The following is a 27773-nucleotide window of genomic DNA, read 5'->3' on the forward strand; positions in this document are numbered from 1 at the left end:
AAGAAATTGAAAATAATTGAAGAATTTTTTTTTTTTTAAAAGAGAAAAATAACAATCTATCTTCTCTTTGAGACTCAACTTTAATATCCTGAAGCTATTCTTACATTTGTAGTGTATATTTATCTTTTAATATATTTATCTTTCCATTTCATATTGTAAAATTATAGGAATTTGTAAGAGAGAGTTTTGCAGTAAGTACTTGAAAAAACTCACTAATACCTAAGCTAGACAATATGATACTCTAGCTTGCGTAAAGAGTTAGGTGACAAATTTTTTTGGTCAGGAGCTAGATGTTGTGTTTCATTAGCTTATGTGAGCATTATTAGAGATAAAATAAATTTTCAAGTGGAAAACTTGGGAAGAGGATGTGGGCTGGTGGAGGAACCTTTATAAATCTAGCTAACACTTTCTTTATTCATTATCCTTTGTTTATTTGCTACTTTCAATTTATTTAATGTTTAATTTGATTAATATTATTATTATTTTATGTTTGAATCTTCAAAATAATAAAAAACAAAAGAAAAGTAAAACAATTTATTAAAAACCCAATTCACCCTTCTTGACTTGCTACATATCTTTTTGGGCTAATTACTATAAAAGACTTGTTTTTAATGCCATGAGAAGAACATAAAAGCAGATGGACTTGAGAAATTAGAGAAATAGAAGAAAATCTATCCCTGATATAAACATTAATAGGTCTCAATAAGAAGTCAAAAGAAATTGGTAAAAGAATTCTCTTCATAGGTTGTTCATTTTAGATTCAAAAATTGTTTGTTTCATAGGTTGTTCATTTTAATTTTAAATACACAAAAATAAACTGAAAAGTCCCTACTTTTAAGCAATTATGGTAATGGAAAAGAGCATGAAATCGAATATGGAATAATGGGATCAACTATTTTAATCGGGTATGCCGCAACGACTATCTTCTCATGTTATACTGTTGCAGATATTTTGGATTCACTCTTAATTTTCAGTGGAAATGTTATAGTGTATCATTATCTTCCTATTTTTCAGGAGACTTGTCCTTAAGGTTCAAGTAGCCAACTTTTCTTATAACTCTGCAGTAGCATCTTCCTTGCCGCTTTGAATTTTTTAAAAAAATTCATCCAGAACCTCATCCATGACATGTCTAATTTTTGGACCTTCTCCATCCATACTTCATAATAGAAAATTAAAAAATGTCACGTCATCGCCAAATTTGAGAATGTTCGTGAAGATCATCCATCCTCAACTCTTCAAGAGTATTATTTCTGATTCCTTACAGCCTTTTGTCGTTTTTGCAGCATATAATCTTCATATGTCTGATAACCATCCCCAACCAGAGTGTTTACTAGTTCAATATCAACAGACTTCTCAACAGTAGGAAACTTCATTGTTACTTCTTGTTAAAGAGACATAACTAGCAGTGGATTGAAAAGATCACCACATACTGTTTCTGTAGCTACCACCACTGCAACCTATTAGAATTTATTGTGATTTCTTGTAACAAAATGGTTACAAATGTAATTATGCATAAGTGTTGGGTTTGGTTTGTACATTAGCTGTAAGCTAAACATGTGTATAAACTGTATGTATAAATGCCCATATGACTTCAGTTAATACATATGATCTTCTTCTTCAATCTAGAGTTTTCTCTCACCTCTCTTTGTCCTCTTCCTAAGCAAGACTCTATTGTTTACTCTTAAAACCTTTTTTTTTAAATCATGTTTGTTTAGGCTATCACAGATTCTGATACACCCTTCGAAGACATGATACCAATAGTAGAAGCTTTTTCCTTGTTACTCCTGATAATCACATCTTCAACTTTCAATGCGTTCTGCCTCCCTTCCCTCTCAGGCTATTTGTTTTTGTTTTATTTTTATTTTTTTGCTTCTCTTGTCCTCTCCCTCAGCTTCCTTCTCTCCTTTCCCACTCTTTGATAAATTGTTTGGATTTTCGTCTCAATAGAGTTCTTCAAAGCAGTCAATGTCATAGAGTCTACAAATCCCAACTTTATTGGGTCTTTGAGGTATGGGAAATTGAGTCTTGCGTACTCTCCTCTGAGCTTATATATTGGGCGGTCATAAACGTAAGAAATAGCCTCTATAATATCATAAATTTCAAACCATAACTCTCATTTTATTTTGTGGGGATATAATCTCGACTACCTATTTCCCCTAGTATCTCTGTCTCACTCCCTGTATAGCTTTTTCTCCATTGGGCACAAGTAGGAGCTTGTTGACACAAAGCTTTAAGGTGGGTTTGTTAATGGGTTGTGAGCATAACATGTTTTTGCTTTGCTTTATTGGCTAAATTTTTGGAGGGTATCTCTCTGCTAGAGGTAGACTGAAGAGCCTAGTGGCTCAAGCCCAGGGCTAATCATGATGGTGGGGGTCATTGATGGTGAGCAATGAGAGAAGATTGACTCAAAGGTGTTTTTGCCTCCTGCAAAAATGATAAGTGACAAAAGAGGACTTAGGGTTCTGAGTTGCATGGAAATTTCGTGCAACCAACCTCGTCCGTGTGGCAATAAATCTCCACATATGTTCCGCAAAAGCAAATGTTTTCGCTTTAAGTAGAAGGGTAGTCGGGGCCTGTTGCTTTTCTTCGTGCCAGTGTTGTGTTCGATGGCACTTGGCCCGTTTGGCCTGAAGCATTGCTGTTGGATCCTTCTTTGTTCAACATCGAAGTGTCGATGAGCCGTTGAAGGGTGTCCTCAAGCTGGTGGAACTTGTCAGCAAAACCCACCTTCATTCTGCTCAACCTGTCCTGTACCCCTCCCAAACTGATTTTTAGATTTTCTATCTTTCTTTTTCAGTTATCATCACTCAAATACCAATTGATAGGTCTCAGTCAGAAATTAAAGAAAATTGGTAAAAAAATTATATTCGAGTGAGAATAAACTACAAAATTTTATATTAAAAAATTACTTACTTCATAGTTTATTCATTCCAGCTTTAAATACATGAAAGTGAACTAAAAAATCTTTATTTTTAAGCAATTACGATAATAAAAAAGAACATGAAATCAAAAATAGAAAAATAAGATCAACTATCTTGACTAAATATTTTGGGTTTACTCTTGGTTTTTAGTGAATACGTCATAATGTAACAGATATTGTGTAACATTTGGTTTAACTCCTTTTTTCTTTTAAACATCCATATTAATTAATAATTTAAACTCTAAGATAGTTGTTGAATAATAATAATAAATGAAAGAACGACTGCAAAATTCATTGAGGGTAACTAGATATAAGAACGATCTTCACGTTAATTATTACTTTTTCACTTAGTAACACTATTTTACCTTATCTTATAAAATAGTTAATTCTCATACTTATCATCGTATTTCGTTTTTATATTTCTCTCGTGCTCTTGTTCATTGCTTTTTATTTCTCTCTTATTTTATTTTATTTTTAAAAAAATTAGAAAAAAGAGTTTTACTTTGATAAGTGAAATATGTATAATGTGGAGTTTCCACTTTATTATTAGTGGTACTAATTTGTAAGGTCTATAATAGGTGGATGAATTTATTATATTATATGAAAGACATGCCAAAAAACTCTGTTGTATGAATTGAAATCATTGAAAGGGTGTGTATAATCTCAAGAGGAAGTAAATTTCTTTGCACATGATATTAAATTTAACATTATTATTAAAAATATTATTAAACATACTTAATTGAACATAATTTAAAATATTAGACACTTCAATACTCAAAAATAAAATATGAGATAATACAACGAAATATAAAAGTTAAAACACTTTTTATAACAAAAAGTAATTTTTAGTACATTATCTTTTTATCTTCAATGACATTAAAACATAACACGTGACATGATTTTGAAGTGGTTATCATAAAATTTGCCCTCCATTTAATTGTTTTCTTTGTTCTGTTTTTTTTTTTTTTTTTTATGAAGCCCTCATTTAAATTCAAAAAAATAACATAAAATTACAGAACCCTATTTCCTAACCCATTTTACCCAATACCGATGCCATCTTTCGTTACCAGCAACCAATACTCTATCTCGAGGCCGGACGCCTAATTAGAGGTTTAGTTTGGGACCAGAGTAGGAGGCAGTGAAAATCCTGTGTTAAGGTAAATGCATTTTCGTTGTTTGAGGATTTTGGTATGAAGAAAATATGCGTTCTGCATTGCAATTTTATACAAACCGATTGAAAAATAGAAACATGTAATTGCAAGTCCAACGATATTGAGCTTTTGCATAATCGTATCTTTTTGTTTTCTTCGTTTTCTTCGATCATGTTGAGTTTTTGCACATTCGATTTCCAGTAGTATTGACTGAGCAACCGAGAAGCAAGGGAGAACATCGGCGAGGGCCAGGGAACGCTCTAAACCCTTAATTTCTCTATTCGGGTTTTAATGTCTCCATAGATCTACCTAAACCTCCTGCAAGTATTTTGCCCATGTTCTTGCTTTTGCTTTCTGCGGACATAATGAATGCGTTTGCTGCTTCCTGCTTTCGTCAAATTAAATCTCTAATTCGTTGAGCAAATTGAACCGGTTATATTATTGCTATTAGAGGATCACTGTTTCCAGCTTTATGGTTGCCTTGAAACTTTGGAAAGCATTTACATATGCTTTCAAGGCTTTCTTATATTCTTTCTTTATTGGATTAATTTTTTTAATACATGTAGCATCTGTCTTTTAATATAATGTTTTTCCTTTTCGTTACAATCCTTGGCAGGGGGAGGATTTGAGTGGATATGGCGCTGAATGAAACTTCGCAGACCTTGGGAATTTCAAATGATGATGCAAGTCATACTCAGGATAACATGGTTCCTGATATCTTGAATAATTGGTAAGTAAGTCTTTCTTTGTATGTTTCATACTTCTATTAACATTTTGCCATTACCTAGTTAACCTAGTTAACTTGTGAAAAACATAGAGGTGGCATATTTTTTCTCTTTCTTTCTCTTTTTAGTGCAGAAATATCCTCTCTGTATATATATACACACACATTTATAATTCTCTTTTCACTTAGACCTGAGCTAACTGATAGGTGCTTGTAATTGTTAAAATATGTGACGTCATAGAAAACTTAGTAAGTTGTTACTACTCTTATCTGCTCACAAGCAAAAATGATCCGGAAGGTGTACTAAACCAGTTCGATGTCTGGGTGCTGATTTGTCAAAATACTTTTCTTGTCTGCTTCAGTGTGCTTTTACTACGAGAATACGAATAAAGATTCAGGCAAGTCTTACCAAAATCCTAAATCTTCTGAAAAGCATAAGCTAAAGAAATCTAATTATTTTGGAGTTCTTCTATGTAGTTCCTAAACCTGCCAAGGTCTGGAATACCATTAGATGTTCTTGCAGAAAACAAGTGTGTCAATTAGAACGTGTATGAGAGAAAGGGAGGGATTCAACTGCAGTGTAATGAATGCAATAGTGGGTCAGATATTTACTATTTGCCAAGCTGTTTTTTACATTGAACTGCTATATTGACCTTAATCTTGTTGAGGGAGTTTAGATTGTAATATGAGTAGCTGATTTTTCTGTGACAGAACATGGTTACAAACTACCCTTATCTAGATTTAGACTTATACTTGATCATATTCAAGATTTAGTCATGGCAGAAATTGATAGGCACAATTTTCTTTTACAAACCTTTTGAGATGGGCTGCGTCTTTACTACAATCCATGGTCAAGCTGTGGCATTGTTTCAGTTCTTTTTACCAGTTTTTTAATATGTTACAGTATTCATATCCTGGTCTTGACCGTTAGGTCATAAATTTGTGTGGTGTCATTGACCTTGGAGTAGAATTTGCCAACTGCATCCCACACAACTTTTGTTGTGGATAAGAATATCACAATTTTTGTGATTTCTGTAGCCATGGAGTCCTAGAGTCATGCCATGATTATGGAATTTTCTTTATCCAAGCATCGAATGTGGGTCTTTGGAATTTGGTCCAGTACTCAGAAGATGGCTGAGCTTACCTTTTCCTTTAAGAGTGATCCAAATTAATTGGTACCAACTCGGATAATCTTTTTCTTGAACCAGTAGGCAATTTGCAGTGACTGAAAATCACTGGTGATATCCTTCATGTGGGAGTATGAGCCTGTGTATTGAGATGTAACCTTCAACATTTGTGAATCTATGCTAGGGAGACAAACTGGACATGGCTAGGGTTAATAATATTGGTTGGAACGGTTGTGCCGTGGGAGGGTGCAGTCGACAGTGTGTGGCTGCAGAAAGAGGCCATTGGGAATGAGCAAAGTCTGAGCAGAAGCACCTGACCACTATGTTAGAGTGTGGTTCTGGTGCAGAGAGTGGCATTGTGCTGGACCAACAGAACAGATGAGAACGATGTGTAGAGGAGTGTTGTGTAGACATATTTGCAAACCCATCGGGAGCGACGTGCAGACTGGTGTACAATGTGGCTGGGGGATGCGCATATGCTGACATCTAGGGTTGTGCATCTGGGTGAACTGTGCGATTGAAAGTAACAATGGCACGCTATGCGCGTCTGGACAAACTACGCGACTGAGAGCGGCATTGGCTTCAGAAATATTTGCTTATTATGATATACTTAAACCACATTCTAAAATCATAAAAATTCATACATTACTTACCTTAATTCCAGCTTTTTATCTTCTCAGCTTCAGGCTGGACCTCTTGGGTTTCCAGCTCTTTCTTACTTACTTTCTCTTTTCTTTCTTCCTCTTCCTCCTCTCGGGTTCTCTCTCCTTTGCTCTCAGCTTCCTCTTTCTCTTCTCTCAGAATTTTCCCTCTTCTCTTGGGTTCTCCTTTTTCTTCAGCCTTTCAGATTTCCTCATTTGTCTCCCTCTCGACTTTTCTCTTTTTCTCTCTACTCCTCTTCTTCTTCTTGCGTTGCTTGCTCTTCTCCCATTCTAGTCCCTCCTATTTATAGTGGTGGAGAGTCTGTGAGGAGAGGATATCTCATTTACTAAGCATCATGCATTTGTTCAAGCAAGAGGACACCTATCTCTTCCTCTCCTCCCAAACTTGGCACCTTGATGCCGTGGTGTCCCATTTTTGTTCAAGTTCCGGCTAGCTAGCTTCCATTTTTCTTCTTTCAGGACAGCTTGCTTCCATTTGCTTCCCTTGGTTGACACATTGATGTCTTGGTGTCCCATTTTTGTTCAAGTTCCAGCCAACAGCTTCAATTTCCCTTCTTGCTGGGCAGCTTGCTTCCATTTGCTTCCCTTTGTTGACACCTTGCTGTGTTGGTGTCCAAATGGTGTCCAATCCCCTAGAGAATTTTTCTCCGACATGGGGGATTTTCTCTCCCTCTCATTTTTATCTCTCGGAGAATAAATTCCTCTCCCTTTCATTTCTCGCACTTGGGGGATTTTTCCTCACTTGGGGGATTTTTCTCTCTTGGGGAGGTACTCTTCTTCACTTTTTCACTCTAATTTTCTTTTCTCTCGCCCTAGGGATAGTTTCTCTTTTTCCATCTACCTATCAAACAAATGTCTGTTCCTAATTTTCACCAAAAATATACCTCAAATTAAATATTAATCACATACAATTTTTACCAACATACCTCAAAATCATGCCAAATTATCTCAAGTGTAGGTTAAACAAAAAAAAAATTGCAATTATGCAAATCGTGTTTTGGATTGTTACATATATTGTGTTAAGAATGGTTGATGTGCATTTTATTGAATATTACAACTCTACATAGACAGATTTTTTAGGATGAAAAAAGAAATAAACAATTAATTAAAATTTATTATATAAGGTGTATTTTACTCTTATACACTTCAAGCTAATTTGTTGTTTCTTTAACATTATCTAAGCATAGCATCAAGTTACTACCAAAACATAGATCCCTCTTGTGGCACATCTTCCAGCAGGATGATTAGTTATTTAATTATCAGCGAACAAGGATTATAACACTTATCACAATTCTCTTTTTGTATGAGAAAATATTGATTTTATTGGATGGGATACTTTTAAGCAGAGAGAAGATTCTACCTGTTATCATCAGACAGGAGCTTCCTTAGAACTGGCATGAAGTTTTAGAAACTACTGATTTAGTCAAATTTAAAATAATGATTAGAGAAACAGTGGAACTGTAATGTTCTCTGATTTAAAATAATTATTAAACAATAGAATTCTTCTTTGCTATTCAAGCTTTATATTGTGTTTTAGTTCTATTAAGTTCATGGAAATAATGACAATCACAAACATCCATTTTTACCTTTATTCTCCTCTTCTTTCTTTTGTACTGATTCAGATATGAGGACAATGTTAATTATTTGTTGATATTTCTCCTGTAAATCACTATAATAAGTTAGTTTTGCCCGTGGTATTTTAGTTGTGCTGAACCTGAACCTGTTGTCGATGATGAAGAAGTTGGACGCACACTGGAAGTTATTGCATCCACTGGGAAATTTTGGTAATTCTCCATTTTTTGAGTTTTTGATAGTGAGGAATAGCGATTGTTGCTCTCATAATACATATGATACTAAAACACATGATGTGATGGATCTTTTACTTTTTCTTGACATGAACATGTGAAGCACCTTTACTCTATTGATATTCCAGTATTATGTTCCTGAATAAGGTGTAAAATTGGTACTACGTGATATATAATTTGGAAATTGGTACTACGTGATATATAATTTGGCTTGATTTGAATTTATCTTATGCTGTTCACTCTTGATTTGAAGGTTCTAGGAGGATATCTAGTTCTCCTCATATGTAATTTTCTCTCTCTTCTTAATAATATTTCTTTTTGTGTAGAAAACAGTCTTGATATATTGCATTAGACTGAAATTGTTCACGAAGTTGTCTTTTTTTTCTAGATAGAAGAAAGAAATATTAATAGATGAAGAAAAAAAGCACAAAAAATGGAGCAAAAGGAAAAAAAATAAAAAAAGGAGAAAGTCCAATGACTGAGGAAAAGATAGCTAGCCAATCCTTTAGCCAATAGATAATTTCTATTCTTTAAAGTGCCTCCTTAACTCAAAGGGATGCCAAGAAAGATGGTTTATTCCAAAGAAGCAACCTGGAGAATTTATCTGTAAACATTTTAAGGGTTTCTCACAGTCAAATCACCCATAGCCAGCTACCATTGCCCGGTGCCAAAAGGCCGGATCTCCCTTTCTTGCCAAAATCTAGAAGTGCAGGTGATATAAATATCTCAGGATTACCATGGGAAGTCCAAGAAAAAAATTCGGATATTTGGAAGAAAAGTCTTTAAGCCTGGTCACATTACAAAAAGAGATGGTTATGAGTCTTAACAGCTTTGGAACACATAACACAATCTTGGGGACAAAGCATGGTTGGGTATGCAAACTTGGAGCAAATCATTTGTACTCAACCTACCAAAAATAGCAAACCAAATAAAAACCTTTTCCTTTGAGGAAGCATAATCCTTCAACATGTTTTACTGATAGTTCAAAATGTTTTACCAGAGGTTTTAAGTTGATCGATGCTTTCTTTAAATGTGAACTTATATAGTTTTTTAGACTAGTGTTTTGGTGAAGCTGTAGTGCCATAAGATCTGGAATTGAATACTCCAATCATGTTGCCCTCGGGGAGTAGCTATGCTTTTGGCCAATCCTTAAGAAAGAAAAATGTATTGTTGTCTTAGGTATCTCTATAATAGTGTATTATTTCTTCAGCATAATTGTAATCACAACAAGATAGAAATATGTCAAACTATTCTTTATTGGGAAACATGAAAATGTTTCATGGGTTGCAGTCTTCATCATGTGAGATTAAGTTAATTTTTTTGAAGAGCCATTTTAATCATAAATGGTTTTCTTGTTTTCTCTTAATGTTTTCTTTTGCTTGTTATTTGCATCGTTGTCATGCTTTTACGTATTTATGGTAACTCTCTTCCGGACCCCTTATATGCAGTCTTGGTTGGAACATATTTTCTCCAATTTGTTAACTTTTTAATGAACTATCTTGTTGACATGAAAGGGTAGAGGAGCTAGAGAGAGATTAATACATGATGGTTATTTATGTTAAATGGTATTACACTGCAGGCATGATTGGGAAAAATTGAAGGGCATGCTATCCTTTAAGCTGAAGCAGGTATGGGGAGGTATGCCGGCATGTGGGTCTCTGATTACTCAATGACTGATTGTAGTTCTTGTTTTTAATCTAAAAAATTTTCGACTTTTACAAATGGAAGTGTATGATTGCATTAATTCTATTTTTTTTTATTTAAGTGATTGCATCAATTCTATGTTATAATGTTTTTGCCTCATTGTTATTCTTTTTCGTCGTGAAGGTTTTATCAGAATATCCTGAGGCAAGAATGACAGCTGATGAACAAAATGCTTCTTTGGGGGAAATGTACACACAGTTGGTAAAACGGTTGGATGAAGGTAGTTGAAATGAATCTTCATCTTTCTTTGTCACTAATAGCATTGGTAGTGGATGCAAATTTATGAGTTTGAGAGTGGGGATAACAATTAGTCAAGCTCTGTCAACATCCTGGTCTCAGGATCGGATTTTATCAGCCAACTATGGTTGAATATGTTGAATTAAGGCTTAGGGTTTGCTAGGCAACCTGATAATCTTCTAGAGTCAGGCACTCAAAAGCTTTTTTTTTGGGGGATAAATTCTTTACTGATCTTTATTGATGAAATAGCTTACACATATACATGGGGAAGGCTATTGCTACCGGTTTCCTGATTAGGAGGGTCTAACACATCATTAGTCAACCTAAACTTTCTATTTTATTTTATTTCTAAATAGCTTAATTTTTCTATTCCTAAATAACTCCTAAAACTGAATCCTAAGCTAAAACAACAAGAGTTTAACACTGCATGCTTTTCTGCTTTTGGTCCTTGGTCTCCTTTTTGAGCATTGCATTTACTTTTTGTCTATAGGATTGCAACCTTCTGTTGTAAGGTTCTTGTCCTCAAGCACCAACATGAGAAACCGAGTCAGCCCAGGGTAAATAACCACCCAAAATCCCGAATCTGGAGGTTGCCCCTGTGGTTCATATGGATGGAATGAAAGTTGTAGTGAATCCTAAAGGTCATTGAAGTGTCCAAACAGTTAGGAAGTCTTCAACTAGCATTGAAGTAAATTTTATGCCCTTAAAAAACTAGAATAATTTCCTGTGCTGAACAGACACCAGTAGAATTTAGAATTGTATGCTGGAGGTGGAAACCATGTAGGTGTACCAAAATCCGTGGTAAATTGAGCTAGTAATTGATGGAGCTGGAACTCTTGATTTGCATCATCAAAATCTGTTTTGAATTGTATATGTGAGACTGAATGAGAGTGTCGCTGGCAAAAAAAAAGATTTTGATAATCAAACGATCCCAAGAGGTTAACTGACCTATCAAACCCAGGAAAATCAATAATCCTTCAAAGTGTTGGAAGGCCACTTGACATTCCTCATTCCTTTGGGCACCCCCAAGACAAATAAATCTTGTTAGATTGGCTTGCCTGCCATTTTGGCAAAAAAAAAAAAGATTTTAATGATCAAATAATCCCAAGCGGTCAACTGACCTATCAAAACCAGGAAAATCAATATTCCATCAAAACTTTGGAAGGCCACTTGACATTTCTCATTCCTTCAGATATTGCCAAGAAAAGTAAATCTTGTTAGATTGGCTTGCCTGCTAGTTCTTCTTTGGCTGTCCCATGGGATAGAAGTGGAGTGTACTTCGGTATAGAAGAACTAGTCTAAACTTGATATAGAATTAGACTTTAAATTGTTACATTACAAATACGACTTTTCCATTTAATTGCGATTATCATATTGAAATCATACTCATATAGAGATTGTCTCTTGGATGGATATAGAATTAGATTTTAAACTGGTATATGTCGTATAGAATTAGAATCTAGAAGAGAAAAATGAAGTCTTCCACGGATCATGAGTTGAAGTTTTCTAATGAAAGAAATGCAAGAGTAGGCTTTGCAATGTGACTTGATTTGCTTGGGTGTGGAAGGATCAGGCTCTCGTATTAAGGAAGATAGACAGATATGTTAGATGGTGGAAAGGCTAGAATAGAACATTTCATTCTTTCAGGAAATGGGCTTAGGAGGTCAGCTTGGCTAGCAAGAGCTAACATAATTTGATTCCATTACCTTTCTAGACAAGGGGAAAGAAGACCAAAAGAATCACCAAACAGTTGACTTTGTGAACAACACAAGCAAAGAGTTGACAAAGGAAAAGAAAGCTCCACATTTTTTATTGAAACAAAAAGTGTGAAGTATATATATTAACAAGATATAAAGGGGTACCACCCGTATACAAAAAAATTATAATTGAGTTAATGTATCAGTGATATTTCCAAATCCTCATCCATGTAGATGTCATGACTCAACAAGATAGGTCGAAAATAATGAAATCATTTATCTCTAATTCTGTGTGTCTCAACCTCAATTCCCTCAAAAGTCCTATTATTCTTGTAACACCAAAAAATAGTTAATAAAATCAACTCTACAGACTCTCTTTTATTATTGTAATTAAACGAGAAAATATGTGAATGTCTCTGATAATTTTATCCAAATAGACCAAGGATATGTATACACATACAGAAGGATCTATATAAGGTAACTAGCTTAATTAACCTATCAATTTGCTGCCTATAATTACAGTATTATATATGGAAAATCAATTGCCTACAATTGTGCTATTGTACAAGGAAAATATGCTTTACTCCTGCATATATATTAATCATACCTAGCTTTTACAAAGATATTCAGTCCGAGTTTCATTTAAAGCTTTTGTGAATATATCACCTAGTTGTTCTCTTGTTTTCACATAATCAATAGAGATTAAGTTCTCTTGAATCTTCTCACGGATAAAGTGACAATCAGGCTCGATATGTTTGGTTCTTTCATGGTATACCAGATTTGAGATAATATGAAGGACAACTTGATTATTATAGCAGAGTTTTGTAGGTGACACATGCTTCAAACCAACTTTTGCTAAAAAGTGCTGTATGCATAAGATTTCACATGCAGATTGGGTCATAGCTCTGTATTCGGACTCGGCACTGGACTGAGATACAACAACCTGCTTCTTACTCCTCCATGATATCAGGTTCCCACCAATAAAAACGCAATAATCCATAATGGACCTTCTACTAACTTTAGATATGGCCAAATCAACATCTGCAAAACATTCAATGTGAGTGTGTTCATGATTGTTGAACAAAATGTCAAGTCTTGGAGCTCCTTTTAAGTAATACAGAATTTGTTTTAGAGTCTCTTAATGTCTGAGTGTAGATATAAATTGGTTAGTAACACTGACAACGTATGTAATATCTGAACGAGTCGCTTTGATATAGTTTAATTTCCTAACTAATCGCCTGCATCCTTTTAGATCATCAAGATGATTGCATCATTTTTGTAATATGTACATTTAGCACCATTCATATGTTGTATGGCTTAGCTCACAGCTTTCCAGTTTTTGCAAGTAGATCAACTACATATTTCATCTGAGATAAGAAAATGTCTTTCTTGCTTCTTGTTGTTTCTATTTTCAAGAAGTATTTCAGCTGATCCAAGTTTATGGTGTGAAATTTGGTATGCAAGAATGACTTGAGAGAATATATTCTTGCACAATCATCTCCTATAATGACAATATCATCGATATAAATAATAAAAAGTATAATACTAGTTGATTATCTATAGAAGATCGAATGGTCACACATGCTCTTATTCAACCTAAATTCCAAAACTATTTCGCTAAATTTGCCAAACCACGCACGAGAAGTCTACTTCAAACCATACAAAGATTTCTTCATATGACAGATTTTCGTACTCTCCCTGAGTAATAAAGCTTGGTGGTTGTTTTATATACACTTTTTTTAAGAGTCGCTATGAAGAAATGCATTCTCGATATCCAACTGGTATAATAGCCAGTTTTGAGATAACGTAATAGAAATGAACAAACGGACAAATATAAGTTTGACCACCGGAGAGAAAATATTCAAATAATCTACCATATAAGTTTGAGCATAACTTTTTGCTACAAGTTTAATTTTAGTCTTGTCACAGAGGCATCTGAGTTTACTTTAACTGAAAAGACCCATTTGCACACCACAACTTTTTTACCTGTAGGTAAATCCACAAAATCCCAAGTATGATTTTCATCGAGAGTATTGATCTCCTCAAGTATTACATTACTTCAATTAAGGTGATTCAGAGTCTCCTTAACTGATTTGGGTGTAAAAATTGAATTTATATTAACAATTAAAGAGTTAGACGAAGGAGATAGGTGATTATATGAAATAAAATTAACAATGAGATAAATAGAGTTAGGAATAATGCATTGACGTTTACTTTTGCGAAGACTAACGGAAAAATTTAAGTTATGTGGGGTAGGATCAGATGACGAAAAAGCTGGTGCAAGATATGTATCATTAGTTTGGTTTTTTCTGAAATAAACACGAAGAATTGACAGTTGTACTTGAGTTAAAGGCACACAAATACCATCATTAGTTTACTCAACTAGAGCTGAAGGCACATCATCAAGAGAAACATTATTATTTGATTGCTTACTAGAGGCATTTGGTATGAATCTATAGATGAACCATTCATCGTCTTCCCCCTGATTTGTAGAATTTGACAATGAGGAGAAGAACAATGTATTTTCCAAAAAAACTACATTAGTTGATACCAAATATTTATTGAGATATAGAGAGTAGCATCGATATTCTTTTTGAAAGGGAGAATATCCCAAAAAAACACACTTTAAGGCGTTTGCGTCCAACTTGGTAATATTAGGCCGTACATCTCGACTATAACAGGTGCTACTAAATACCCACGACTATACTGAAAATAATGATTTGTTTGAAAAAAAAACACTGTAAGAAACATTTCTATCAAGCATTATAGACAGTAGACGATTAATCAAGAAATAGGCAATGGAAACATCATCAGCCTAGAATTGTTTAAGAACTTGTGTTTGGAACAAAAGGGCTCGAGCAGTCTTAAGTAAATATTTGTTATTTCTATCAGTAAATCCATTTTGAGAGGGTGTATCAACACAAGAGAACTAGTGAAGGATCCTTGTTGAGTCATATGAATATGAAATGAGTCCGACATATATATTTTAGCATTATCATTTTTCAATACATGCATATAAACATTAAATTAGATTTTAATTTCAGCATAAAAGTATAAAAGTGAGAAAACACTTCAGAATGATTTGTCAAAATATATTCAAGCCATTCGAGAAAAATCATCCACAAAGGTAATAAAATATTTAAATCATGTTTTAGACACAACAGGACAAAGATTTAAAACATCAAAATGAATTAATTCAAAAGTAGATTTATTTTGTTTATTAATTCTTGTACTTGATGTGGTACGGTGATGTTTTGCAAATTAACATGATTTGCAATCTAATGAAGTTACATCATGAAACTGAGGACATACTTTCTTCAACATATGGAGAGAGTGATGTTTCAATTGACAATGTGTTTCAAATGGAGGAATTACATTAGAGTAGACAACTGATCGAGGCACCTAAGTATCAAGAATGTAGAGACTATCTGAAACATGTCTTTTACCAATAATTTGTTTTTTCATATGATCCTAAAAAAGATAATGATTGGAAGAGAATGAAATACAACAATTAAGGTTTTTAGTAAACATACTCACAGAATTAAAATCAAAATCAAGTTTATGTAGACTTAATACAGATGACAAGGTAATTGAGGAAATTAGTTTTATAATCGCAAAACCACAATTTTATAGATTGACTCATCAACAATAGTTATGAGAGAAGGTGTTTTGTGTGATCGAAAGTTTAAAAAGATATTCAGATTACCTATTATGTGATCTATAGCACTAAAATCAATCACACATTTGTTTGAAAAGATAATACATCTTTTACCTAATTTAGGAAGACCAGTAACTGGAGTGCATTCCTTCAAAGATTTTTGACACTGAAAGAATTTAGTATACTCGTAAGCTGAAACTATAATAGTTTGGTCAAACATGGAGCTAATAGCAATATTAGCAGCTTGTGTTCTCTGATTGCGATTTTGTAATTTCTTGTAGCACTGCTTTACAGTAGCAGTAAACAATATTAAATTGTTGTTGCGGTTATCCATAACTTTGTTTCCTCATATGGTATTATTCATTACTCCTCCTTTGGCAAGAAGAACATTGGTTTGCTAATAGGTGTCGTATTATCCGTGCGTAGCACCCAATTGAAAAATTTCTGAAGAGAGGTGATCTCAGAACTGGAGAGAATATGAGTTTTAACCATCTCAAATTTAGTTGGAAGACCAACAAACAGAACTCATTATGACCATCTACTCTCTCTAGATTTGTTGTACTTGATGTTAGCACTGAATGACAAAAATATATTGAGCTCCTCATGTGTCTTCTTGAAGTCCATAAAATAGGTCGTGAGTGATTTGACCTCTTTCGCATAGTAGATGGTCATATATGTAACACACATTTTCTTTACCTGAATACAAGAACTCCAAATAATTTGTTAGTTTTTTAATAAACTCATAGTGATTAATTAGACTAATTATTTCACAGTCAATTGAATTTCTAATTTGCAAAAGTAACTGTGCATATCTCTCAGCCAAGTTTGTTTAGTTGCATCAATGGGAGAGTTTTGAATTAACTGATCATCTTTGTCAATACTAAGTAGATAAACCTTAATAGTCTTGCTCTGCTCCAGATAATTGGTGGCATTCACTTTATGTTTAGTAATTTTCGACAAAGGTAGAATTATCTCATTTACAAAGATTTTGTTATCACCAATTATAATTCAGTAATTAAAATGTAACCTAAAACACTCAAAAACACAACAAGTAGAGATAGACGAAAAACCCAATAAATAAACCAGAAATTCAAACGTAGGCAGAATAGTTAGACAGACATGGTTGCCACCAGAACCTCACACGCCAAGCACCCCCCACCTCCAACACCCCACGTGCCACCGCTCGTGCCATTGTTAGAAACACCACGCACTGCTCGCTTTGACCGAAAATCACCACAGAATCGCAGCGCGCCAAATTTAGATTGGATCTCGTGAATCGTGCTGAAAATCATTGGGATCTGGCTTTCATGCAATCTGGCTGCCATCTTGGCTTTTTCCTCTCTGACCTTTTGGTTTCGTGCGCGGATCCAGTCGAAAAGTGTCTCTTCGGCTTTTGTCTCCATGCGGTTGCCGCTTGTCTTCTGGTTCCAAACGTGCACGAGAAGAGTGCCGCGCGATTCTATTTCTCATCGATCCAGCTTCTTCTGCTTCACCACTATGCCTACCGCACACAGATTGATAGGACACAGGTTAGGTTGGAGACGCGCACGAGAAGATCGTCGTGCAATTTTGTTTCACACCGATCTATCTTCTTTTGCTTCACCGCGCCAGCCTCATATAGATTTGATCAGAGGTCGATTCTGTCAATCTGCTGCCGACATCGGGAATGGTTTGCTCAATCCCTCTCTGACTTGATCTAGTTTAGCTCTCTCTCAATCCCTAATTCTAATACCATGTAAAAAGAAAAATATGTGAATGTTTTTGATAATTTTATTCAAATAGACCATAATATATATATACACATACAGAGAGATTTTTATGAGGTAACTAGCTTTATTAGCCTTTTAATTTACTGCCTATAATTACGATATTATACATGGGAAGTCAATTGCCTACAATTATGTTACTATACAAGGAAAATATGTTGTAATCCATAACAATTACAAACCCCATCCTACGCCGAAATCTCATTTTGTAATCCATAACAATTACAAACCCCGTCCTACACCCAAATCTCATCTTTAAGAGTAACTGCCATAACCCAATTAATCCCTAAAAAGCCATAGACCATTCTCCGTAATTAATAGGCCATAGAGCATCTTAAGAGGTTATGGTTGCAGGATTTTGCAATTTTTTTACACAAGTAGCACCTATTGACTGGTCTGAAGTCTCTAATATCGTTTGCACCTTCCTTCTTGACAATAAATACTAAAAAAGTTGAGTTTGAGGATTCTAAAAATATACAAGATTTATGCAGCTCTGTAAATAACTTCACCACATCCCCCTTAATAATGTGCCAAATATCTTGTAGGAACTTCATATTGAAGCCATCTAGAACAGGACCTTTATCACCATTACACTTTCTCAAACCCTCTAAAATCTCTTCCTCAGAAAATTCTTTTTCCAACATCAGTCTATTGTCTTCAGAAAGCCTTTTAAACTGTAAACCCCCTAATCTAGAACTTCTCACAAATTCTTCCTCATCCATTCTATTGACTCTAGTAACGCATCTATATTGAGAATGGAGTCAAAAAATAATCTTGCTATGCTTACCATTTTATAAGGATGGAATAAGGATAAGAAGTATGCATATTTGGGGAAGTAGCCAACAATCAGTAACAACATTGTCTTACCATGTGAAGGAGGAAGGCCTTCCACAAAATTCCTTCAACACATTTGCTGAGGGATGGGAGAGGGTTGCGATATATCTACGAGCTGAAGTTGTTCAACCTTGTTGCTTTAACAAAATGGCATGGACAAAATTGAACATTATCGGATGAAATCATGTATTTTACTATTTGAGATCGTTCCAATAAAAGTCATTGGCCACTCATTGTTTGATATCATTTAGGTCCTTGGTTATGGAAAACCAAGAAATATATGAGAAAATTCAAAGAAGTGGGTAGAAAATAAACCCTCTTTTATAGAGAAGTGAGCCATTTTGGAAGGACCACTTTTCACTTGTCGCTGCAAACTTGTAATCAGTTTACTTTTTCTTGTAATTTGAGTTAGTAATATGATTGTGTTGAAAATATCAAGTTGAGGCATTGAGGTAGCTATTAATTTCCCCTGATTTTAAGAGTGGTGGGAAGGAGCATCATCCACCAAACTTTCTTTCCTTGCTCGATATTCCACCATAAACTCAAAACCCATAAGTTTTCCCAAGCAGCATTATTTTGGAAACTGATCTCTCGTTCAAAATAAGAACTTAAGTCTATAATGATTTGTGTGAACCATAAAACAACCTCCCCTACAAATGGGGTCTCTAGGGAAAGCTATTAATGCTTTTTCTGATAACGGTGATAGGTTTGACTCCCTATTGTAGTACTACTTCTATACCATAGCTTGAGGCATTGCACTTGATGATAAAGCTCTTGCGGAAATCTGTAAGTGCTAGGACTAGTATAGTAGTTATGCCTTCTTGAGTTGTTCAAAAGCAACTGAAGTCTCAAAAATTCAACCAAATGCATCTTTACCTAGCATGGCTGCCAATAGTCCTGTAATAATTCCATAATCTTTCAGAAATTTCTCTACCACCGAGTTAAACTTAGTAAATCCAAAGCCTTTAATGGTAGTTGGCTTTGGCCATTGTAACATGGAAAAAATTTTGGTTGGCACTCCATTTACAAATATAGTATGGCCCTGATATGAGATTTGCAACTGTAGCAAAGAGACATTTGGACTTTTTTAAGAATAAGCTATGAGCCTTTAACATGGAAAAAAATTATCCTAAGATGGCCAGTATGTCCCGCCATGTTCTGTTGTAGGTCAGAACATGATTGAAGAAAAGCAATGCCAATTTGCATAGATAGGACCAGAAAACTTGATTCGTGAGCACTTTGGAAAACAATACAATTAAGAACTCATATCTATGCTATTGCATGATAGAAGAAGGTTTTTGAATTTTTCAGAGATAACGGGATGGAAAATAGAGTGACATGTGGAAGTTATGAGAAACCTTAATGATTGGGGAATTAATGACTATACGGCTCTTATAAGTGCACTCTCCTCCTGCAGTAAATAATGAGAGTAAGGATCAATCAATTTGGAGACTTAATCCGAGAGGGTCTTTCTCAGTTTTTGTATAAATATTTGACTAAGACAATTGCCACAAAAAAATCAATTTTCCTTTCCGGCAAATCTAGAAGGTTAATACTCCACTCATAGTTGTTTTCTTTGAGTGGGAAGTAGGTTGTGAGTTTATCTTTACTATTGACAAACTAAGAGAAGGGGAAAGATTTAAGTGAATGACTATTCTATAAGCAAGAGGGAAGCGGGTCTTGTAATCACATCCTCTTTTGGTGCTGCTTGTGTATAAGTTATGGACCACGACTTATAGGTTATTATGGATCAATTGGGCGATGGTTGGATCTGTAAAGAAAGAGATTTTGGTTTGGAGAGGTATTAGGTGAGAGAAGAAAAGTGAGTTTCATCCCCCTTACTATCTTTTGGGTGGTGTGGAAAGAGAGGAATAAGAGAGCTTTTGAAGGGGTGAAAGATAATTTTGATAGGGTTAAAAATAGATGATTATAGACCCATGGTTTTTTGGTTATGCGTCATCCTCTTATATAATGGAGGATTTTGGGGATTTCATTGACTTTCTAATAGACATGTAAATACTTTTTATACATAAGTTGGCACCCTCTTGATATTTGTATAGTATCAGTCATACCATTCTTTTTATTTAGAAAAAAACTCATAATTACCGTGATGGGAAGAAAAGATGATTCATACTTTCTAGATATCCTAATCTAGTGATACTTGGATTATAGATCTAACTTTATAAAGAACTAGGCTCCATGCTATTCTTTCAACAAGTTCTTAATTATTAGAATAGGAAATTTCTCCTTGATTGTTTTCTAAATAAGGACAGGATAGTCATAAAGATGCTGGGTATCGTTTGCCTTTTTAACTAGCAAATACCAGAGAGAAAGGAGACTAGCTGGCTCATATAATTCCTTGCTCTAACATCTCCTAATGTTTAATATTGCTTCCAATATGATCATGATCCCATGATCATGAACTTGTTTGGGCGGTAATCCTGTTGGAATGCAAAAATGGAGTCAAAGTTTGTTAGCAACTATTGTAACTCAAATTGACAACTCTATTCAATTATAAGAGTCATTAGCTGTGCTCCATTTTTTTCCTCCATAATCTCCATACCTTGGAGATTAATGGTGCCACCATTGTGGTGGAAGGACATACTCATTTATGCAAAAACCTATGAGATCGACCTAGTTTACATAGTCAATTCCACCTAACATCACTTTGAACCCATTGAGGGGTGGGACGAACAATTAGAAAGAAAAAGGATAATTATCCAAAACTACTCCAGTGTTATGAGACATACCTAGGCTCTGAATGGGCTCTTTGTTTGTCAGCATGACTCTTAGTCTCGTTGTGGCTCTATTAGAACAAAGAATTCGGCGTCTAATATTTCATCAATGGAGCAGTGAATACTTCCTGAATCCACTAGCATGAGAAGTGTGTGACCAACACCTATAACCTTGATTTTCATTGTCTGTGTTGTTGTGGCTCTTGTAATAGGCTAATAACATGTATGAGTCCTCTTCCTTAAAGCTCCCTATGACAGTGCTAGCTTCAAGTTCTAATTCTTTTTGTGAATTCAAGCTAAAATAGTTCTTACATACTTGTCCTTGAATAATTGTTTGTCATAATTAAAATAAAGCCCCTTCTTCCTCCAGTATCTCTTCTTTGCTTAACTTTTTTTTAATGAATTGCGACTTGTTGTGGATGTTGGCCCCGTGCTTGGTTAGCAAGGAATATGTCCACTTCTTCTTCCCTTCTTTCCTAAAGCTTGGCAAGGCTATGGTTGTGGTCAAATCAGGAAAGTGTTGTAGTTCCTCCAATATGGCTATATAGTACATTTTGTTCAGTAGGCAGATGCTCCAATTGTTCGAAAGGACATTCGTACTCCTCGACTATCTGCTAATGTTTGAAAAAAGTGTTAATACCTATTTAACCAGATTAGGCAATCAACCTTCCCATCAAAATGAAGAAATTTCAGTTTGGCAATTCCTTGGAACTGTCCATCTGTCATCAATTTTTATCACTCTCTTATTTCTGCACTAGTTAATGACAACGCCTGTTGCATCCCCTTGGCACCGAATAGCTTGCGGAAAGATTTTCAATTTAGATCATCAATTTATACTGCCTTGTTTCTGGTTGGTTTCAATCCTCTTGGTACTGCTTGCGGAAGACCTCAAACTGTTCTTGTAATGATTTGAAGTCCCACATGATTGATACCTCTTATACCGGTTTTTTTTTCACTGTCTCAGGCTTGAAATTTTGTCATGGGTCCTGTAGTGAAAAGTCCTCCAATCAAATTAGCAGCTTTGCTAGTTGGATCTGTGGCCTTGATGACCTTTGTTGAGGCTCGTTTATAGGGAACCTCTGACTACTAGAGCTTGTTCTATTTTTAGACTAATTAATAGATTCTTTTGTCAATGAAGATTGTTAACATATTTATAGGGAAAACTGTCACAGCTAGTCTTCCGTTATTCCTCAGGATACTATAGATCCTTGTTGTCATGTTCCAACTCCTAACACAAGGGCCTTTGTTGAGGCTTTTTAATGTAATATCTAAACCAAAAGTCCTTACTAGACTATTATCGTAAGAGTCCCTTACTAGGCTATTACTTTCAGAGTGGAATACCCTGTTGGGGAGGCATTGTTGTTTGGTGGAGAAATGTTGCTGTTTTTCTTCTTTTTCCCATGGGTGCCAAGAACAAATGTAAGACTGGTAAACTGGTTCTGGATTTTGACTGCATCGCATAACAGTGCAGTTCCTCTGGGTTGGACAAGCCTTCTTCTGGACCAGTTTTCATCAGTTTAGACATGTTTTTAGAATTATTTTGCCCTCTCCTTTGATTGGGGATGGTTTGTATTCCATTCAAATGGTGATCCATGCTGAGTTAAGTACTCGAATAGATTTTTTGATGCCCTTAGTAGCATAGAGTGTTGTGGAACTTGCTTTGATGCTCTATGTAACTTTTTAAGATTAAAATTTAGTTGAGAACTGGTATAGGTTACCTTCTCTCTCTCTTTCTCTATCTCTCTCTTTCTCTCAGAATGCAAAAACACAAATTTGCATGTGCTTGTGTGTGTACCTACAAACTCCCTTAGCAATTTGGAAAAAAGAACCTGCCACTTGACCTTTACTTTTTTTATACTAGTCAGTGATCAACCTGTTTGCAGAAAAAGGGACATTTTGAGAAAAAAGATTGTGCTATTCGAAAGGAAAACAGTAGGTGGTTTCTGCAGGAAAATGTCACATTGAAATTGGGGTATGATCTGTGAGCCCCTAAGCTTCTTCTTTAGGTTTAGTTACTTGGTCACTTTGATTTTATGAACCTTTTCTTCTTTCTTGATGAGTGTCTTTATGAGCCTAGTTCAATGATTTGTGGGAATGCATTTACTATTAATGGTTTAGTGGTTCCATTCTCTTTTACCAAAAAAGGTTTATCGGTTCTTTATTTGCTTTATATTGTCCAGTTTGCTTGTGTATGCTCTTTTGCTGCAGGTGATGGTTTAATTTTTATTTTTGTTTCCTATTCTTGTTTTTACAGTGCTTCATAGTTTTGATGAAGGGCCACCATTCACTTTGCAAAGGCTATGTGAGGTGAGATCATTGCATTTTGCTTCGTCCAATAAACATACACCATATATGCGCATGCTTCAAATAAAAGTCTAATAGTTATAATAGTAATCCGTGAGAACTTTACTTGGGAGGCAACAAAAGAATGGATCCTCACGATAGACAATCTTATAAAAGGAGGTATATAATTTTAACCAATAGATGCTTCATTTTCATAGAAAATGCTGAGTCTTGTAACCACCTTACTCCACTGCCCCTTCACTCACAAGCTATGGGCCACGGTCCATGGTTACTCGGTATTAATTGGACTATCGCTAGCTCTATAAAAGACGAATTAAAGGCTTGGGAGTTTCTGTGCAAAGGGAACAAGAAATTTTGACTTATTCCTCTTACCATATTTTGGATTCTCTAGAAAGAAAGAAACAATAGAACTTTTGAGGGCAAAGCGGATAGTTTTGGTAACATCAAGGGCAAATGGTTTCACTTTTTTGGGTCCATTTCTCGGATGTAACCTTTGTATCCTTGATGATTTTGGTTTTATTGTATATATGATCATTGACTTGTAAATTTTTTTGTACATGGGTGGCAACTCCTTGGTGCTTACATTCAATACATATTCCTACTCTTTTATCTTAAAAAAAAAGTAATCCATGAGAATGTTGTATTTTTTTCTTTACTATTCATATTTATTTTGAGATCTTCCATCAGTACTTAAGGATTGATTGGTTAGCAACAGTTATCACTTTTCTATCTTGTCAATTTGCACCTATTTTGTCCATATACAACTTATCTTGAATCTTTTGTAAGTGCTCATTATAGAGAACATACTGATATTCAGAGTTGCAAATAACTGAAGGAATTTGAGGAGAAAAGTATCATATGCTTTTCATTCATTCTGAGAGATCAGGAAAATGAAATCATCGTCTAGATAGAGACAAAAAAAATGTAAATAAATTTTTTTGGAGAGAAACAAGGAAAAGTAAATCAAATCTGCTTGACTCTATAATCTAAACCAGGCTTGAAAAGGGAGCTACTCTAGTTAAATTCTCTTTGCTGTTCTGCTGACTGGGATCCATCTCATTTGTTTTATTGGCTTCTTTGACCCTATAGTTAGAACTCGTAACATCACTCTCCACCTCAACTATCAACTTGTTCTCAAATGCAAAAGAAGGATCACGGCTAAGCATGGTAGCAACAGCTTCTCATGATGAATCTGCCGGGTGAGGGGCCACCTGCTGGATTAAGACTTCCTGTTGTATGACTTTAGTTACGGCATCCAACACAGCAAGAGAACTAGGATGTACTTACCTCGGGAATGCATATCTCAAATCCTTTTAAAATATCGCCCAAATCCTTACTGTTATCATCTTCCTCTTGCCAGTGTCTTCTGCGACACTTGGAAGGAGAGAGGTGTTTACATGAACTGCTATTCTTAACAGTGTTATGAATAAGTAGGTGTAATCGAGTTCTTTTCTCGGATGTTTGTAATATATGTCGTCAAAGTGGCAAGTTATAATCATTTGTTTCAAAAGTTCAATATAACATGGAAATTGTAAAAGGAGTTATTTGGTTTGAGTTAGTTTGGATCCTTCCCCCACTCAACCCCCCAAAAAAACTTAAAGAAGTTGGGGTGAGTAAGATAGCAAATCTTTTGGCTGGGGGCTCTCTTTTTATGACTCTGGAAAATATCATTATTTTTTTAAAATAAAAAGTATATTGTATCATTAATTCATTAGTACCAAAGGGGTACCGCCTATGTACAAAATCATTTACTAGTTAGTTAATATATTAATAAAATCCCAAAATCTTCCATTTAAAGAATTGGATGTCCCATCATCAAGAACCCAATACATGGAACATCTGTCTCTAACTCTAACAAAATTCTCTTCAATCCTCTCAAAAGCTCTAATTTCTCTTGTTCTACACAACCCATAAAATGGTAAAAAGGATGAGTTCCACATGTTTTTTCCCATTGCTAATACCTTTCCAGGCTCATTTCTCATCTTTTACTGAGACAGGTATTATCCAATTAATCCCCAATAATCCATAAGTCATTGTCCTTAATTTACGCGCAAACGGGCACCAAAGCATGATATAGCCACAAGATTCTGCCTCCTTTTCACGTAGAAAATAGCCATTCACCAAAATTTGTCAGTTGCCAAAATATGCTTGCGTCCCGCCTCCCATCCAAATAAAGCAACTCTGGGAGGAGTGATTACCTTCCATATCTGCTGAAATAAGAATTTGGACTCTATTAGTTCATTCATAACCAAGTAATTATAATATGGCTTGATCAAAATATGATTATAAACTAATCAAAAGATTTTTGAAGACTATTCATCTTTGAATCAAGATTTATGAGAGAGGATGGCATTTTTAGCTTTCTACGGGAGAAGACCTATTGGAAATTCTCAAATATTGTTATTCCTGTGTTACATAAGATGTTGGAAGGGGAGTATGGAGATGCCCACAAAGGGTATCCTGCCAAGTAACTTTGGACCTGCATAGTGTGAGCGATCTTCTTGCTTGCTGCATCTTGTAGATCAAGCCCCCATTCCTCCATTGCCTCCAATTAGAAGAGCTTTGTGCATTGGTTCCCTTGCACACACATGACAAATAAAAGGAAGCCTCTTCATTTGGTGTTCTTCAATTTGGGTTCTTTTTAACTTTTTTGACAATCATAGACTTTGGCAAATCACCACCCATGGCATAACTATTGTGCATGCTTTTATGAGAACGAAGGCCTTCAACGTGAAGAAAGGTCACCTCATTTCTTGTGTAATCAAGCAAATTCATGGCCATTTGGAGATTAGTCGGACATTGTAGCTCAACCTTGATGATGATGCAATCCTGTAAGCCATTATCAGATATCTAAACTTCCTGCTCTTGGGCGAGGGGCCTCGCACATGGCACCAATTATTCAAAACAACGTTCATAGTGTTAGATTAAATGATTATGCAAACTAACTTTGAGAATAATCTCAAATGATTTTTTTTAAATAAAAAGTATAATACGTATTATTAGTTAGAGGCACTAAGGAGGTGCAAATCCATGTATAAAAGAATTTACATATCAGTTAGCGTATCAATTCCTTCTCCTAGATTCTCCATAAAATACAATGGTTGATATATTATTAAAACACTAAGGATTTAGAACCATCTCTTTCTAATTCTATTAAGACACTCTTCCACTCCCTAAAAAATTTTACTATTCATTTCTTTCCCCACAACCCAAAAAATTGCCAATGGAATAAGTCCCAAATGTTTTTTACGACTCATAATATCCTTCCAAGCCCAGAACTCCTCCTTAGGTGCCAGCCATGACCTATTCCAAAAAAAAGAAAAAAAGTGCAAGCCATGACCAAATTGTATCCCAGAATTCCAAAAGCCATAGATCATAAGCTATATGCAATGGGCTACCGAAATAGAATATTGTTGCAAGTCTTCTCTTTCTCTTACATAAACAACACTAGTTAACCATGATGTTTCCTCTTCTCATAAGTTTATCAATAGTCAAAACGCACCAATGAACTGCTTTCCAAGCAAAAAAAAAAAACCTGACCTTGAGGGCACATTTATTTTCCAAATTTTCCTAAACAGAAAATTCCCTCAAATGGCTCTTTCTTGGTCAAATACTTGTAGAAAGTCCTCACAATGATTTTACCCATTGTACTAAGAGTCTATGCTGGTTGGTCAAAATCCTCATTTGGCGAATCTGATGTCAAAGAGCTCAAAAGAGGTTCATATTCGTTTATTTTCCAGTCGTTGAGATTCTGAATGACCTCATGCTACTCCCCACCTTCAGCAACAATCTCACATGATTTTATTTAGTATATTTGCTGTGTATATATCCAAATTAATTATATGGTTTAAATGTGATACGGAATCTCAAGTTTAGATCAACAGATAATTGTATAAAGCTCAGCCTAAACAGAGTTTTCTTGGTTGTGGGAAACATAATTATGTCAGTTCAAACTGTCAAGAGAGCGATTACAGGAAGCAGAATCAAAATTCTAACTGGAGTTAATTAAATCTGGACTGTTTCCAATAAATATTAGGACATTGAAAATATTCATGTATGCTGTCTTATAGAATAACAGCCCCCTCAAACTGATGCGGTGGATGAAGACGAGTTTGTCCTAAAACTTTGCAAACAAATGGACAACAATGGTTTGGTGAAGATATCAAAAGTAGGGTAATACTCAATCAACATTGCTAAAACCATTATAGATCAAGAGACATTTAGTAAAGGATATGCTGAGACTATAGGTATCATCAAGATACTAAATAACTTGCTTAGTTGTTTGCCAATGATCATACATATTCTAATGAAGAAATTTGTATAACTTGTTCATTGAAAAGGCAATGCAAGGTCTAGTTAAGGTGGCATATTTATAATGCATCCTACATTTTGCCGATACAATTCCAGATCCTCATGTCAAAAGTATGGTAAAGCGAGGACCTGTGCTCA

The 27773-nt window shown here is 35.0% G+C and overlaps 1 protein-coding gene and 1 pseudogene across 3 annotated transcripts in view; one reads left to right on the forward strand and one right to left on the reverse strand.

Annotated features, from left to right (window-relative positions):
- Positions 1–1858: 1858 nt before the first annotated feature.
- On the reverse strand, positions 1859–2671 carry LOC148269221 (ethylene-responsive transcription factor ERF061 pseudogene; annotated as a pseudogene).
- A 1250-nt stretch (positions 2672–3921) lies between these two features.
- The window catches only part of LOC110816306 (serine/threonine-protein phosphatase 4 regulatory subunit-like protein), a 31343-nt gene continuing 7491 nt past the window's right edge, over positions 3922–27773 (forward strand). For 2 of the 3 annotated variants that reach the window (XM_022044446.2, XM_022044452.2), the window contains exons 1-6: positions 3922–4077; positions 4688–4801; positions 8288–8368; positions 9969–10017; positions 10217–10313; positions 23275–23327. In XM_022044446.2, coding sequence (XP_021900138.1) covers positions 4707–4801; positions 8288–8368; positions 9969–10017; positions 10217–10313; positions 23275–23327 — 375 coding nt within the window. In that variant the 5' untranslated portion in view covers positions 3922–4077; positions 4688–4706. Of the gene's footprint in view, positions 4078–4272; positions 4392–4687; positions 4802–8287; positions 8369–9968; positions 10018–10216; positions 10314–23274; positions 23328–27773 lie in introns of all 3 variants that reach the window. The other variant, XM_022044447.2, reaches the window with a different exon arrangement.

Source organism: Carica papaya, chromosome 1 (assembly GCF_054855325.1).
Source record: "Carica papaya isolate Zhongbai chromosome 1, ASM5485532v1, whole genome shotgun sequence".
Lineage (NCBI taxonomy): Eukaryota > Viridiplantae > Streptophyta > Magnoliopsida > Brassicales > Caricaceae > Carica > Carica papaya.